The sequence below is a fragment of the Ornithodoros turicata genome, chromosome 5 (genome assembly GCF_037126465.1).
Source record: "Ornithodoros turicata isolate Travis chromosome 5, ASM3712646v1, whole genome shotgun sequence".
NCBI lineage: Eukaryota > Metazoa > Arthropoda > Arachnida > Ixodida > Argasidae > Ornithodoros > Ornithodoros turicata.
In genome coordinates, this window is record NC_088205.1 from 53,054,372 (window position 1) to 53,070,761 (window position 16,390).

Consider the following 16,390-nt stretch of genomic DNA (forward strand, 5'->3'; position numbering starts at 1 on the left):
AGGCAGGCCCCAAATATGGACGATACAAACATGTAAGCCTCGGACGCCCAGTTGCTGAGTTGCTTGAATTATCATCTGCATTTCAGGATGTCTACAATCCAGTAATCCATGGAAAACTGGGAATAGTCTGAGAACTATTGCATGAATGGACAACTAAAAAAATGTCAAGAAAGCGGTGAAGAGCTGCTCAAGTAAAAATTCACTAAATAAGTTTACACAGCTGTACAGTGCCAATTATCTTTCTTATGGCATCACACAGGCCTTTTATGTCATTTCACAGTCACAGTTGAGTGATCTGCGTCAGAGCGAATTGATAACTGTAACTGCATCAGTATGCAAATTCTTTCTGAACAAGAAGCCTAAATTTAAAACCTGAATAAGGAGCGATTTCACGATGACACGTTTCCGATGACACGTTTTTTGAAACACCCTGTATATACAGGGTGTTTCAAAAAACGTGTCATTCGGACTTTATAAAAAAACGGGGCGACGGAAAAATACGGGGTAAACTGCATTTGTGTGGCAACTGAATTTGCCATCTTTCAAAAATATTTTCATTTGATTTTAATTAAAAGAAATTGAATTTCTTTAATTGAACTCCAAAATTTCCCAAGTTAATCTAATGTTCTTTTTTACAGAATTAGAGAGCCCGTAGCGAACTTAGTCAGATCCACCAAGAAATTCGCTCGATATTGGAAATAGAACTGCCCAAAAAAAGTCCCGAAATTGAGGCTTCAGAGTTTCGGGTATTCAACGGCGCACAAAATCAGTCGCGAAGACGCGCGGAGAGCCTGACATGCTCCTGCCCCCACGAAGCTAGTACAATTTATCGCCGAACCGTCGTGCAGCACAAGACGTGCCGATAACAAGGCGGTTGACATAGCACCGTACGTTGATAAGCGGCAAACAAAAATGATTCCGCCTCTTTTTTCCCGCCCTCTTTTTTTCGACCTTCTATCTTTCATGGAGGCAGGAGCATGTGCTGCTCTCTGCGCATCTTTGCGACTGATTTTGGTGCGCCGTTGAATACCCGAAACTTTGAAGCCTCAATTTCGGGAATTTTTTTGGGCAGTGCCATTTGCAATATCGAGCGGATTTCTTGGTGGATCTGACGAAGTTCGCTACGGGCTCTCTAATTCTGTAAAAAAAAGGTTAGGTTGACTTGGGAAATTTTGGAGTTCAATTAAAGAAATTCAATTTATTTTAATTAAAATCAAATGAAAATATTTTTGCAAGATGGCAAATTCAGTTGCCACACAAATGCCGTTTACCCCGTATTTTTCCGTCGCCCAGTTTTTATATAAAGTCCGAATGACACGTTTTTGAAATACCCTGTATATATACAGGGTGTCCACGCTAACTGTGAACATATTTTTTAAAAATATGTTCTGTAAAAAAAACACTTTTTCCCATGATGAAATCATTGCAATATAGCATATGCTGAAGGGCACTCCCTATCACGGCATTAGCAAAGTCCAAAGGCAATGTCTTAATTATCTTTCATTAAATACGTTTTTAATTATAAAAGCTACAAAGTTGTCCCAATGAGAACATCTGTTCCTTTCGGTCACCTGATATCGTAGCCGTTTTCAGAACAAAAATCTGTTCGATAGATCGCCCGCAAAAAATTCGTGAAGGAACGCCATTTTTTCTTTATTTTGTTCATTGCGCTTCTTAGAAGACGCGTCTTTCTTTCACCCCCAATGTGAGAGGGGGTAAGAGCACACTATCGCCTCTCGCGTCCTGGAAAAAGATTAAAAGGAAACAGAAAATGCAACCTAAGATAAGGCGAGTTCCGATAGAGTCACCCGATACATTTGTTTTTGTGTTGTTTCCGCAAGTTAAAGCTCATTTTCGACGCATGAGGCGGCACTGTGCTCCTTTCCACTCTTCCGTTCTTAATTAACTTTCATTATTTAAGTTTTTAATTATAAAAGCTACAAAGTTGTCCCAATGAGAACATCTGTTCCTTTCGGTCACCTGATACCGTAGCCGTTTTCAGAACAAAAATCCGTTCGATAGATCGCCAGAACAAAATTTATGAAGGAACGCCTTTTTTTGCTTTATTTTGTTCATTGCGCATCTTCGGAGACGCATATTTCCTTCATCCCCAACGGAAAAGTGGGAAGGAGCACAGTGCCGCCTCATGCGTCGAAGATGAGCTTTAACTTGCGGAAACAAAACAAAAAAAATGTATCGGGTGACTCTATCGGAACTGGCCTTATCTTGGGTGCATTTTCTGTTTCCTTTTAATCTTTTTCCAGGACGCGAGAGGCGATAGTGTGCTCTTTCTCCCTCTCACATTGGGGGTGAAGGAAAGACGCGTCTTCTAAGAAGCGCAATGAACAAAATAAAGAAAAAATGGCATTCCTTCACAAATTTTTTTCGGGCGATCTATCGAACGGATTTTTGTTCTGAAAACGGCTACGATATCAGGTGACCGAAAGGAACAGATGTTCTCCTTGGAACAACTTTGTAGCTTTTATAATTAAAAACTTAATTAATGAAAGTTAATTAAGACATTGCCTTTGAACTTTGCTAATGCCCTGATAGGGAGTGCCCTTCAACATATGCTATATTGCAATGATTTCATCTTGGAAAAAAGTGTTATACATATTTTTAAAAAATATGTTCACAGTTAGCGTGGACACCCTATATATATATATATATATATATATTAAAAACGTATAGAATTAGAATAAATTGTTAAACATTCCTTTAAAATGCCCCATTATTCGGATTCTGTTCTTAGGTTACGCAATTTCCTATTTTTCGTAGCTTAAGTAAATGGTACAACACGTAACACGTGGTGTTCGTTAGTATGACAATTCGCTTTATAACCAAAATCGGTGGGAACAGCCATGGTTATGTGAACAAATTTCGACTGTGTACCCATGCTACTCTTCTACATGCCCATCCACATTTTGTTCATACCCTGCGTTTGCTCACTACTGTCTTCGGTGTTACCTATGCGTGACACACCTATAGTGCACTGACATGTCACACTGTGTGGAAAGCATGTAGCCGCAGTAATGCAGTAAAATATATTATTGTGTTGAACGGAGCAGTAAAAGAAAAGTAAACCGATGTACTTTATTTGTAGCTGAAGGTAGCATTTCCTTGAGGATTGATAAGGAGACATACAAAACACAAGGGCAGTAAGTTTCTTCTTGTGTACGGTGTTTTGCGTATCTCCTCATCCTCAAGCAAATGCTGCTGTCAACTATAATGTCTTGTTCGAAAGCACAAGCATACGCAATGTCTTCTAATATTTCCAGATGCGTGTTTCTGATCAAGATCCCGAACACGAACCGAAAGGAACGAAAATGACCTAGAGCATCTATCTTAGAAAGTGGTGTCAAAGTTGTGTCAAGGATCCTGAAGGAGAACGAAACCTCAAACTGGGCTACTGTCTGAACTGCTACAAGAACAAGAAAGGCACCAGACAGCTTTTTCTTTTCGTCATGCATGTGGTGAAAGGAGGTTCTTTCTGTTTGTGTTTTCAGGGTATGCACAGGATCATAATAAAAGCTCCTATATCAGGGGTGCCGAACTCATTCGTGTCCGTTTGCCGCATTGAGCCATGGAGGAACTACGCGGGCCGCCTGTTTCGGATATAGGTCACACAATGCAACAACTCAGGGAAAAGAGGCGCTGACGCCAGGAATCGAACCTGGGTCTTCTGATTTCCGGTCAGATATGCTAACCACAACACCACACCTTTTTTGACACCTAGCGTTGCTCAATCACAGGTTCAGCAATCATTTCTATTGACTGTGTCATGAGGAATCGTGGAACCTCTTTTTTTTTAACTTTTGCTTTAATATCGTGTGAAAGTGATTGCACAATTGCAATCTTAAAGGGACCATGAAAGGATATTTGACAAGCCCACGATCATTTCTCCTTAGTTCCCCTGTACTAAAGCATTCACTCTGTGAAATATGAAGTTGAAAATCGTACAAATAGCGAAAATATTCTATATGTACCACAGGCGTGAACGGCAGCTGCTACGGCCCGCCTCCGAGGCGAACTGGCCGTGACGTCATACACAGAACATGTTGCCGATTCGCGGACGGGCTTTTGCGAGCAAAGGGCGAAATTTTCAAAATAGCTTGCATACTTCGTCATGAAATATGTTTTAATTTGACTTGGAGACAAGATTGTAACTAACCGTTGACACAGAATCCTACGAAAAATGTAATACAACCGTTGACCACTGGTCTCTGTAGTATAGGCTGGATCGCGCATAGGGTGCTCCACAGCGTGGTCACCGGCCGCCATATTGGTGGGCCCAATGCATTCTGTCGTCTGCATTTAGCTCAAGTGGGGCTGCCCGTATTTTTTAACATTTACTTTAAACTAAAGGGCATGCCATGCCAGTTTGTTGCAGCTTTGAGTACACTTCACACGGACAGAGAAAGAAGGATAATTTTTCACAGGTAAGCTCTTGATTTTGAGGAAAAATCTGTTTGTTCGTATCACATGCATCTGACAACTCGGACTTGTTTGCATTGCTACTTCGCTGGTGCCATTACGTACTAAGAAAGTATTTGTAGCTGCTCCTACAAATCTCAAGACCATGTATTTTCTATCAACAATGCGCTTGCGCTTGCAGGTTCCCCTCACAGTCGCTCGGCTGTGCCGAAGAAGCGGATGCAGAACCTGCGTCAATATGCCAATTTGTTCCAATTTGTTGTGAGGTACGGTGGAAGTAAATAAACTGCTGTGTTAATCTCGTGTGTGCAGTCGCTCCTACAGCATGTGTGATAAGTCATGCATGTGCGTGCTCTTCGTGACCAGCGCTTCGAATTTCTGCAATGAAATACACTGACAGCTGAACAACTACAACTCGACCCCATTGCTGGATGGTGATGTGGTGAATAAAATAATGAGCCCCTTCAGAATAAGGATCGAGGTCTTATTGCAGAACAAACACAGAGACACTCGTAGAACATAATACCACAATGGAAAAAGTCAAACGGGAACCGTACAACACCAAACTACATAATAACGAACGAGAACCACGGAACAGCACACGAAAACCGAACAACAAACGAAAACAAACAAAAAAATATAAAAACAGAAGTACCTTACAATAACAAACAGTGTGAAACCTTCCTGAGCAAAAATAATTAATTTTATAGGTTGACATTCACCAAATTCACCTTCTTGCGTATGCGCCCTGTGCACGACAGTTACGACCCCTATTCGGAATACAGGCAGCGGAGAAGAAAAAGAAGGCAATTACGATTAAAATCTACAGGAACAAGGGCTAAAGCACGTTTGGAATACATCAGCACACTGATTCCTAAGGAAAATGTGTGCTAATCAGCAATGAGGAGCGTTTAAAGCGCAATAAATACTCCAAATCAAATCGCTACCCATTGTTTCCTATGGGAGCAGCCGGCGCCAGTGGGCCCTTCAACATGGAGGCCGGTTGCCGCAACTCTCTCCCACGCGCCCCTCTCCTATGCGCGATGCAGCCTTTATACAGAGAGATCAGTGCCATAGTTGACTGTCAGTATGGCCCGCCATACTGCCAGCATGGTTACTGGAGCATGTTTTCCTCTTTGAACTTCTTCTTCGTCAGAAAATACCTTCGTCGGTGACATTTCACGAGCTGCTGCGTACCGAACGATCCATAGACGCATAACCTCTTCCTCCATTGCTGATAATTTGCCTTTCGCCATATTTCAAGTGATTTCGACGGGAGATATACAACGTCGTTGTTGTCCAAACCGAAACCATGCACCCACGTGGTCCGGGGGGGGGGGGGGGTCCTCCTCGTCATTCACAGTTGGCTGAGAGGATAGGATGGCGATGGCGTAAGCCCACTTCGAAGGCATATATCCAGTGGCCACGCCCTGCTATTTTTGTCTGATAACTGCGCCCCCGTTGTACTGAATACGGTTAAAAGTCGATGTGTGTAGGATAGTGATGGATCATGAGAACGGTTTCCTGCAGAGTACTCGGAATTCTCAAAAATCATTTCATGGTCCCTTTAAGAACAGCGCTGAGGTGTTACTTTGTTTGGTGTGAGCGTAACTCTGACTCCTACAGGTTCATCACAGGAAAGGAAGTGGTTATTCGCAGACACGCCTTGACACAGTTGCCTCGCGTCGTAAAGCCACGAATTATGAGTGAGTTTTAGTGCATCGCGCCCTATCGCATTTGAGTACGTAATGGGTAACGTTTGTTGTTCTGCGCACTGCGCGAAGTTCGCTTTGTGGCTTGCGCATGCGGAGAACCACCAAGACTATCCGTTACGTACACAAAGGTGATAGCGCACGATGCACTAACTCAATATTATTATTAGACGTATGTTGTGCCGAACATATTGTTGGCGACAACATACGTATCGTCAGATGCTTTCGTCCAACATAAAATAAAACGAAGCCGCACCAACTTCAGCGAGCTTGTTCGCATTGGTTCTTCGCATGGAAAGTCAATCAATTCCATTTGTTAGTGAACAGGAACGTCGTCAACAACTGCGGGAAACGGCGAGTCATAAAGCTCGGTTTCACGCGTACTGTACTCGAAGAATTGTTGGTCGAATTCACTCGGGAGATCACCAAGCCTGCTACGGAACCGGTCCTGTCTGGTTTTGTTAGGGATGTACTAGTAATATCAATCAAGTAAAAATCAGACACAGGGACAGGTTTAGAGAGTCATCAGCGAGGACGACGACAGCAGCAGAGAGGACAGGGATTAAAGCCTGTCATATGTAAAGGATGGATTATGTGATCAAAGGATTCTTGATATGCATGGCATCAGCTTGTCTTTTAGTTAGAGAGCCGTCGGCTGTTACAGGTCAGTGGCCACAGTTTTCTGTCGCGAAATAACACAAGACAACTGCACGAGTACAAAGGTCCAATGACACCGCCACGACCGTTCATGAAGCTTGGGCCGAATACTTTTCTCTTTGTTGCTCGGAGGTCACGCGGGCCGCATAGCAACCCCAAGTCGGGCCACATGCGCCCAGTGGGCACCACTTCGGCGCCCCTGGCGTACAGAGTTACGGACTTTTGTGAGGTGTTCGTAACGCTTTGTACATGAATCTGGGACTGGTGTGCCCATGAAGCATCCTACAAAGCTCACGCTACTGCATTTTCGTTCATATTTTGTGCAGTTGACTGACCAAAACAGATACCTCAAAAGTGTGAACGACACAAGGAAGCATACGTTCCTGTACCAGCGGCATGGCCGAGTGGGCTAAGGCGTCCGCTCGTTGGTTGTAACCAAGGTCGTGTTGTAGACTGGGAGGTGGTGGGTTCGAATCCTACCACCGGCTGTGCTGTCTGAGGTTTTCCCTGGGTTTTCCGAAGACTTTCCAGAGGAATGTCGGCACAGTTCCCCCTGAAGTCGGCCCAGGACGCATACTAATCCCCCTGTCCCCCACTCCTTCCTATACGTTCCTGTCGCGGAAGAGAGTTTCTTTTTTTTACAGAGAATCATCCACAAAACGGGACGCGTACTGCCTGCAAAGCTGCTGCGGGGACAGAAACAGTCGGCCCAAGTTCACAGATCGGGAAAAATATGATGAACACCATGTACTCAGAAACTTACGGTAATGAGGTCGTTGTAAAGTCGCGATGTGTATAGCACGTCTTCTTCACCGGAGTAGGCAAGTTCAGATAGATCATCGTTAATTCCAGAGCGACTACGTTGAAGGGTCACATCTGTAGGTGTCAGGAGGTGTTTACTTCTATCTGTTGCGTCGACAACCTGAAACGAACAGGAGATAAGAGTTTATTTTGTTTCTGTTACTGACTCGCAAAGGAGTTTAGAGGCAGTTATGATCACAAACCAGAGTGCGCTTCAGTATAATCCCCGAAAACATTTATTGGGGTGAGTGACACGGCCGAGCTAGCGAAGCAGTATTTCCTGTCGTGTAATCCGATGCTTAGCTGCGGGGAGCTGTCCTACAAATACATTCTGGGGCACGATCTTCAAGTTTCACATAGCGATCCTTATCGAGAGGTTCCCGCGCTCCGAAGTCGCTTTGGTAGCTCGTTGCGAATCACGGGCCGAAGTGATGAGCTTAACTCTGGTTATGAGTCTTGTGGGGAGACGGTACCGTGTACATATCTGACTCAAGCTGCCTTATCTTTCTAGCCCGTATTGTCTATCTACTTTGGCCGACCTTGGTATCTACGCCGCCTGCAGTTCTGCTCCGCCTGCACTTGACGTCGCCATTTCCTCATGCAATGTTCTGTCCGACGGAGTTGAATCGTTATAAGACGCTGCGTCACCGCTTCGCACTACCGTCTTGTGGGGAGACAGTACCGTGTACATATCTGACTCAAGCTGCCTTATCTTTCTAGCCCGTATTGTCTATCTACTTTGGCCGACCTTGGTATCTACGCCGCCTGCAGTTCTGCTCCGCCTGCACTTGACGTCGCCATTTCCTCATGCAATGTTCTGTCCGATGGAGTTGAATCGTTATAAGACGCTGCGTCACCGCTTCGCACTACCGTCTTGTGGGGAGACAGTACCGTGTACATATCTGACTCAAGCTGCCTTATCTTTCTAGGTAAGCGCTTGTGGTTTGTACTGTAATATATTGTAATCCTTCTTATATTGTAATCTCCCCACGATACTGTTTTGGTCTACTTTGCGCGTCAATATGGCTGAGAAGGACAGTGATGTATGACTGTCATGTATGCAACCTATTGACAAAGAGGGAATCATGTGTGCGGAATGTGGGAATACGTATCATTTTGGCAGATGCTCAGGCATTACAATAAACTCATTCAAAACCATGTCTGGTAAAGAACGTGAGACCTGGGTCTGTCAAACATGTAAAATTCATGACACAAGGAGTCACAATACTGAGACCCGGGATCCAATGCTCACGGCGATCTTGCAAGAAGTCCGTTTGATCGGGCAAAAAGTCTCGGCGGTCCTTGAAAGAATGGTTACGTTGGAAAGTAAGGTGGAATCACTGTCTCGAAAGCACGAGGATATCGATCGTCGTGTCAACAATAATTCAGGCACGTTAAGAGAGATGTCAGCTTGCACTTCAAATCTTCAGAATATCATATCACAGAAGGATGAAGAAATCGCCACACTTAAAACACAGGTCAATGATATCGAGCAGTATACGAGGCGAAACAACCTTAGATTCGCGGGGTTCCTGCGAACGCAAAGGAAGACATGATCGAAGTTCTGAATCATGTCGCGTCTAAACTGAAAGTGTCCCCACTAGCATCGTCGGATATTGAAGCCGCGCACCGGCTCCCGTCCAATAATGACACACACCCCACTATCATTGTACGGTTCAAGGAGAGACGTACCAGAGACACGTGGCTTGGTAACCGATACATGCTCAAGATATCGGGGGGCGACACCGACTTCAAGGTCAGCTACGCCGATTTCCCGATGTGTTGAAACGGTTGTGATATTCAGAACGCGCACATCCAACTGCCCCCGAAACGCACCTTCGTTTCTCAATTTTGTCTTCCTATTACGAAAATTAATTCATCAAAGAAACCAAAACAAGCCATGGGCGCAGCCATTTTTGTGACGTAGATGGGATAAACCTGCTCCATCTACGTAGATAGAGAATCGTGCTTCTGATTGGATGAAAACTGAGGCTTTCTCTGACTTCCCTGGCGTCTTCTCCCGTTTGCGAGGAAATCCAGTTATGGCCGCCGGCTACGATGAGCGTTTCGTCCGAGGTAATCCCGGGAACTATTGAACGATGGAAACAACAAACGCGAACTCACCCCAACAACATTTGCGGCGTGAAATTGTGATTATGTGCTCATGAACTTCGCAGTTCATCCGTTCAGCTGTCATTCACGTCAACCCGTCTGCTGATTTTACTACAAGTGCAGGAATGGGAGCGATTGAGCAACAAAGTGAGACTTGATCGTTAGAGCATATACCTGCAGAGGACTGCTATTCAAAGAAAGAAGACCGTATTTCTGCCCATGCACATCGCGCGATTGCCAGGCTTGTTACACGAGATACATATATTGTGCAGCATCATAGCGCGACTGCAATGAACGACGTACGAATGTATCGTGACCACTCGAACTGCATTCGTTGAACCATTGGTCGGTTATATGAAAGTGCTCATTAGAGTTGCCCCGCACAAAAAGTGTTGGATGTAGTTTTGTAGTGTGTTGTTTATCTCGTAGAGCGCATCGCGGCATGTAGATCGAGAGCCCTTATACGTATTTTTTGCATGTTTACTCGAGTCTGTGCATTGTTCTATACCACACAGGCCATATTTCATTCATAATAGTTTCGCAAATAAACACGTACGGGTCGACCTCATATTGCTTTTGAGTTAGGCATAGTGTCTTCAGATGTCTTCAGTATGTGTATCCTGTTTGCTGGACCCAACAGATGTTATTAAGGGTAGTGCAACATTTCCCACTTCTTGAACCATGCTAACATTGCCAGAATAAGGAATATTACACTGTGCTGTGTATTCCACACTCAATTGTCTCTCGACGTAAACCCCCAATTATTATATTGGGTACTCCACATGTTCAACCAGGCAGCTCTTCTCAATCCTGTTTTTTTAAACATGTGCTTCAAATTGCACAACTGCCACTCAAGTAACTTTGCCACCAAATTAGTCAGTGACAAAAGGTATATGTACTTGATCACAAGTGTAATAACCTTGGTGGAAATGGTTGATGGTGTCCTCTGCCTTGTACTGTGCACTTCATACCAAAATACACAAGAGTCCAAATGTTTTCCTTGTCCGCAAATGCCCTGTCAAAGCTGAAAGACCCTTATCAAAATTGGGAAGCGGGCTTGTTTGTCCAGAGAAACAAATATGAAACTGCAGCGCTCAACGTAAATAACTGCATGCTCAGCAAATAAGGCTGGTGATGCGGAAGACCTAATATTTCTAGGTTAAAAGGAACAAAGGAGAAAAGACCACTGCGGCGTATTATTGTTGTTTCAAAAGTATACCACCACAAAATTTGTGAGAGTCAGTTGGTGTATTTAGTTATGTTGGTCACCTCCTGCACCAATTTTTAATAAGATTCAAATGCGTTGTTATCAACCAGGACCTAAGCCTGACCTATGATCCAATAATAATAATAGTATCTATCTATGACCTATATGGACCTTCAACACTAGTTTGGTCTAGGTTTCACACGTGGCTTCTAGTGAAATTCGAAGCTGCTCTGTAGAGCTGACAGGAGACTTGCAAAGTAGAGAATTTTTTATTTATATTTTCCAAAGAACATGTAAAAAACAATGTGCTGTACCAACTGTATTCAATGAAATACAAATATACTTTGTTTTAGCTATGTGCATGTTAGCAGATTACAGGTGACCGATGACACACAATGGGCGTCAAGGGTGAGAACACAAGAATACTACCACTGCAGGCAATGTCCTGAAATTCTAAGTCACCATTTGTCAGAAAGCAATGACCACGCACACACAGCCTAAGGATCATATTGAGCTCCTTCCATTATTCTTTTCATTGACAGCATGTTGGCTGCCATCCAGTTCATGAAAGTGACTTTTATCGTTGAAAGAACGGTTCAACAGCAAGCGAGATAGTGATAGTGTCTGTAAGGGTCGCCAGCGAGAAGCGGCGCGAAGCACGTGTGCAGAGTTGTCTCCCCACGTGGGAAGGGGGAAGTTGGAGTTCCAAGAACGCCAAGGCGTCGCGGTAGCTCCGGAGGGGGGACACCAGAGGCCCAAGCGCCAGGCCCCCACTGGCAATAAATCTGTAGAATGACCCAGAAGTTTGCACTGCTGGAAGTTACGAAGTGCACGGCCTGCCAGCCAGGACCGTTGGCACTAAATAACCAGCAGTGGGCGGACATTTGGGAGGTCCTGGTCCAGTTGAGATTTGAAATTAGGCCAATTAGAAGTTGGATGGGTGAGGGCCAGGACCGTTTGATTGGTGAAGTTGCCAACGAGGGCACGGGTCAAGATGTCACCTCTCAAGGGCCTTCACGGCCAAAAAACGCAATCTGAATCTGGGCTCCGATGCGGAAGGCACGCTCGGAAACATTACATCCCGAGCCCACCAGATTCCCTGTCTTATATGGTTACCAAATGTCAACCGTGTAAATAGCCATATGTAAATAAACCCTTCGCATACATCACGAAAGGGTTTTCAGTCGTCGGGGCTCCGGGAGTGGAGACAGGGAACAGGATCGGTGTGAAAACCTCGGACCTACGAAAGAGGCCATCAGCCATCGTCACGGCGCGGCCTTCGAGTTATCCGTTACTGTGTCCATGATGGCGAGACCTGAAGAAGAGATACAAGAAGGGACATACACACAATATGTTGAGACATTGTGTATGTCCCTTCTTATCCCTCGTCTCAGGGTTTTTCGCTATGGACCTTCATGATGTTTCCTTCTGCAAACTTTACATATTTTTATGTAGAATTGTGAAGGTACAGCCAGGCGCTGTTAGCAAATCACACAGTACTTTTCTTGAATCAAGATACCATAGAAGGTACACAGTCATCTTCAGCATTGCACCCATCTGTGGCACTTTGCAATATCACATTTGCAAATTTGTCACATTTTAGGCATAAAAAGCAGTTTTGCTGCATAAAAGCACCTGCATGTTGAGACAGATGTATCTCTACATACTTTGCCATGACACAAATACACGAAGCAACAAATGTACCCTCTACTTTATTATGGTTATATGTCAACACTGCCAAGAATGTGGGAACACAGTCTTGTACCACCTACACTCTTCAAAATGACCTTCACACACGACACATTGTAGGTCAACGAGACTCCAGAATGATGTCCTCTCCCTCCCCATCAGCTGAAAACATTTTTCTACAACCTTGCATAAGGGGAAGTTAGTACAAGAAACGCACACGTTCCTTTTTTGAGCAAATCAGTATTCAGAGCGTTACCACACTGTGGTAGGCCTGCAGTGCATTACGTGGTACAGCACACACTGTAAAAACTTTCACCGTAGAACATGTCCCCCGTTCTAATGACAGTCTTCTCCAGTTTTTGAAGGTGCCATTTCCCATAGTGCTTTATGGTATGACACAGTATTCCTAAATCTTTACTGTAGTTTACTGGTTGTAGCAGGAAGAAGACACCACTGTTTCCGATCACAGGACGCAAGCCATAAGTGCTATACGGAAACAGTACGTGCTGCTCTCTAGCAGTTGTTCGTGTTTGGACATGGTATGGTGCATGCAGGGTAAATTCCATGGTTAAAATATCCAAACGTGAACAACTGTTAGATTACATGATGTAAAATGCTGTATAGTACAGTAAAACCTGCAAAGTCGGACACCTCCCTACCTCAGACAAGTGCCCATGATTTCATTGCACGAGCAGGCTCCCATTGAAATTACATGGGGACGAAATTCTCTATGTCGGACACCTCCCTATCTTGGAAGTAGGATAGAGTTTTCCCTGCTAAATCGGACAAAACCCTGGCCAAATTACCTCAATATCGGCCCATCTTTCCACCAAAAAGACCCAAACTGAGCCAGTGGATATACGATACGATGATACTGCTTAAATATACTGTGAAAGCGCTGGCACCTCAGGCATGGTTGCTCTAAGCTAGCGAGCGATAGCAAGGGTATATGAACACAAGAAGTCGAGCACAAGTGATGGAATGCACTTGATTAATCAGAAAATGAAATGTCTCAGTACCGGGTGTCACTGTTCCGTCAACAAAAACAGATGAACTTTGAAGGGGCGTCTGGTTGGCACTGGTGACAGCCTTCAGCTTGAAACCGAGACGGTAATAGATGAGACGTGGAGTGCAAGCTTTTCGGTGGTGCCAGAATGCCTGCGAAATCATTTAACAAATAAGGCAATTCCAAATCTGTACTGAGAATACACCCGCTGGGGCCTAATCTCTAAAGGATGAAGCAGTAACTGACAGATAGCGTATTTTTCTTTTCTACGTGATGGCATTTGCACCGCATGACTGACTTGTCTAACATTACGCGTCTTACCTTTATCTGCTGCCTAGTCCTGCCCCTGCAATCTCCTGCTGCTGCAGATAAGGTTGGCACAGCATCCCGGACGAGACATCTTCGGCTTCTTGTCAAACAAGTTGCGCATTGCTTCCGTAACATTCGTATGAGCCAAATGAACAGATCAAATCGCTGCTTTCGTAGATGGCACCCAGTCGGAGTTGTAACCGATTGTTGCAATCAATCTTTCGCCTTTCGGAAAATTGTGGTTTGAAACATTGGAACTGCATGCTGAAGTGTTCTTGCAGACGGGAGCAAAACGCTCACGCATTCTCGGCACGCAGCACAGAACACGAAGCACGCCAGGAAGTCTGTACTGGCCTAGCAAATGCTTTGCTGTCGAAGGAAGCAAAGCAAAGCATAAGAAGCAAAACTGATGTTCCTCGTGGGTTCAGTGAAGTCCAGAAATATACTGTCTCCCTAATAGCGAACTGTTTGTCACTTCTCCAATGTGAATCTGCGCAGCAGACGGCTCGGCAGAAGAAACTGGCCGGCTTGGCGGAAGAAACCAAGCCAAAAGTCATGCCAAGCCGGAGCGCGGGCAGTCCACGAATGTGTCGTCGACACAGGGTTTGCGGGCCACAAGACGAGATGTCAGTGAAACTGAAAACTCACTTTTTCGGAAAACCGCGAGGAGTTTGGGGTAACTGTTTTGCATATATAATCAGTGTTCCCTTATGAACATATCGTGTTAGTACCATTCCATTCTGTAACACTCGAAAATCGGCGTAGCTGAGCTTTAAATCTTTCGTCTGCCTTTATCTGTGAAAACTTGACTGTGTACAACAGGCTGCTTCTTCGACAAGTGAAAGACGTGGCTAAGGAAAATAACTACCGCTTTGTTTGGGTGCGAAATGGGCACGTTCTCATGCGCAAAGATGCTGATGCCAAGGTTGTACGCATTAAATAAACAAGTGATCTCGCAGGATTGTGATGTATCGCGGTGATGTAGCTTCTCATGATTAATGGTGTTCATGGACCTGATTTCACTCGAATGTCTGAATAGAGCATGCCTTAGCTTCCCGTCGGTACTGCATCTTAATACACGTAGTTTGGGGAAGCACTTTGATGATATAAAAGCTGCATTTCAAATCTTGCAAAGTAAAGTGACTTTCTTTGCTTTAACCGAAACGTAATTACAAAGTGACCGTAATATGTATTTCCACATAGATAATGATAATATAGAGTTTGCACATAGGATGGGTGAACCCCAAGGTGGTGTTACTCTGTATATTCACTCATGGGTACCATACTCTGTCAGAAACGACATTCGGTTCCACTGACAGCTTGTCGAGTACTTCTTTCTTGATATCCCAGATTGCCCATCATCGGTATCCATGTTTAGTGGCCACCCCCTCACAATAGGAGTACTGTACAGATCACCAAGCTCTCATCTACCAGATTTTTTGAATCAACTTGATGGCCTATTACATTCTTAATGCCAACAAAAGCTCAACCTCGTTCTCGTTGGTGACTTCAATATAGATCTCCTAAGAAGCGATACCAGTGTTTCATTATATCAGGAGATTCTTGCCAATCATGGATTTAAGCAGTTAATTAGCACGCCAACTCGATTTGGAGAAGGCACTAATGGCTCACTTCTCGACCGTGTTGTGACTAATCTTTGTGATCATAACCTGACCTTTGGGGTTCCCGGGTGTGACATCTCGGATCATGAGCTCACATACGTTGGCCGTAAGGGGACGCCTTCACGTGATTTGGGCTATCGTACACGCACACATCTTAACCCTGTTTCACTCGAGAGTCGCCTTCGTCACTTCACATGGGATTTTTCCTCATATACTGACACATCGGAAAAGATGAATTACTTTCTTGCAACACTCTCTGGGTTGATTAAAGAATCGACCGTAATCTCAGTTTTGAGCAAGCGTAGCACGATTAGACAACCATGGATCACTAATGCAATTCTTAAAAGCATTAAACATAAAAATAATCTATATACTAAAATGCGCCGTTCTCCATTCAATCACCACCTTCGTTCTCGTTATACTACTTATAACAATACCCTCAGAAATGTCCTGCGCGCCGCCAAACGTAACTATTTTTCAAAGGTTTTCAGCGAGACCAACAGTAGTCCCAAAACCATGTGGAACACAATAAACCGCATTTTGGGTAAAAGTAATGGACAGACACATACTGACATTTCACTCCAAAATAACAACGAACTGGTGAGTGCTCCTGATAAAGTGGCAAACATGCTAAATGACCATTTTACTAATATAACGAAGAGCGTGCCTTTATGGAATAGTACAGGTTTCGAAGTTCCACTTCCGCCATCAAATCCGCATTCTTTCTTTCTTGACCCAACCACACCAAATGAAGCACTTTCCACTATAAGATCTCTCAAAAGTTCAAAGTCATCTGGCCATGACGGTTTATCGTCATCTCTTCTTAAAAGAGTGGGACACC

General features: G+C 44.3%; 1 protein-coding gene across 2 annotated transcripts in view; it reads right to left on the minus strand.

Moving 5' to 3' along the window:
• The window catches only part of LOC135396041 (uncharacterized), a 534,032-nt gene that overhangs the window by 461,262 nt on the left and 56,380 nt on the right, over positions 1–16,390 (minus strand). For both annotated transcript variants that reach the window (XM_064627099.1, XM_064627098.1), the window contains exon 2: positions 7,567–7,725. In XM_064627099.1, coding sequence (XP_064483169.1) covers positions 7,567–7,725 — 159 coding nt within the window. The remainder of the gene's footprint in view (positions 1–7,566; positions 7,726–16,390) is intronic.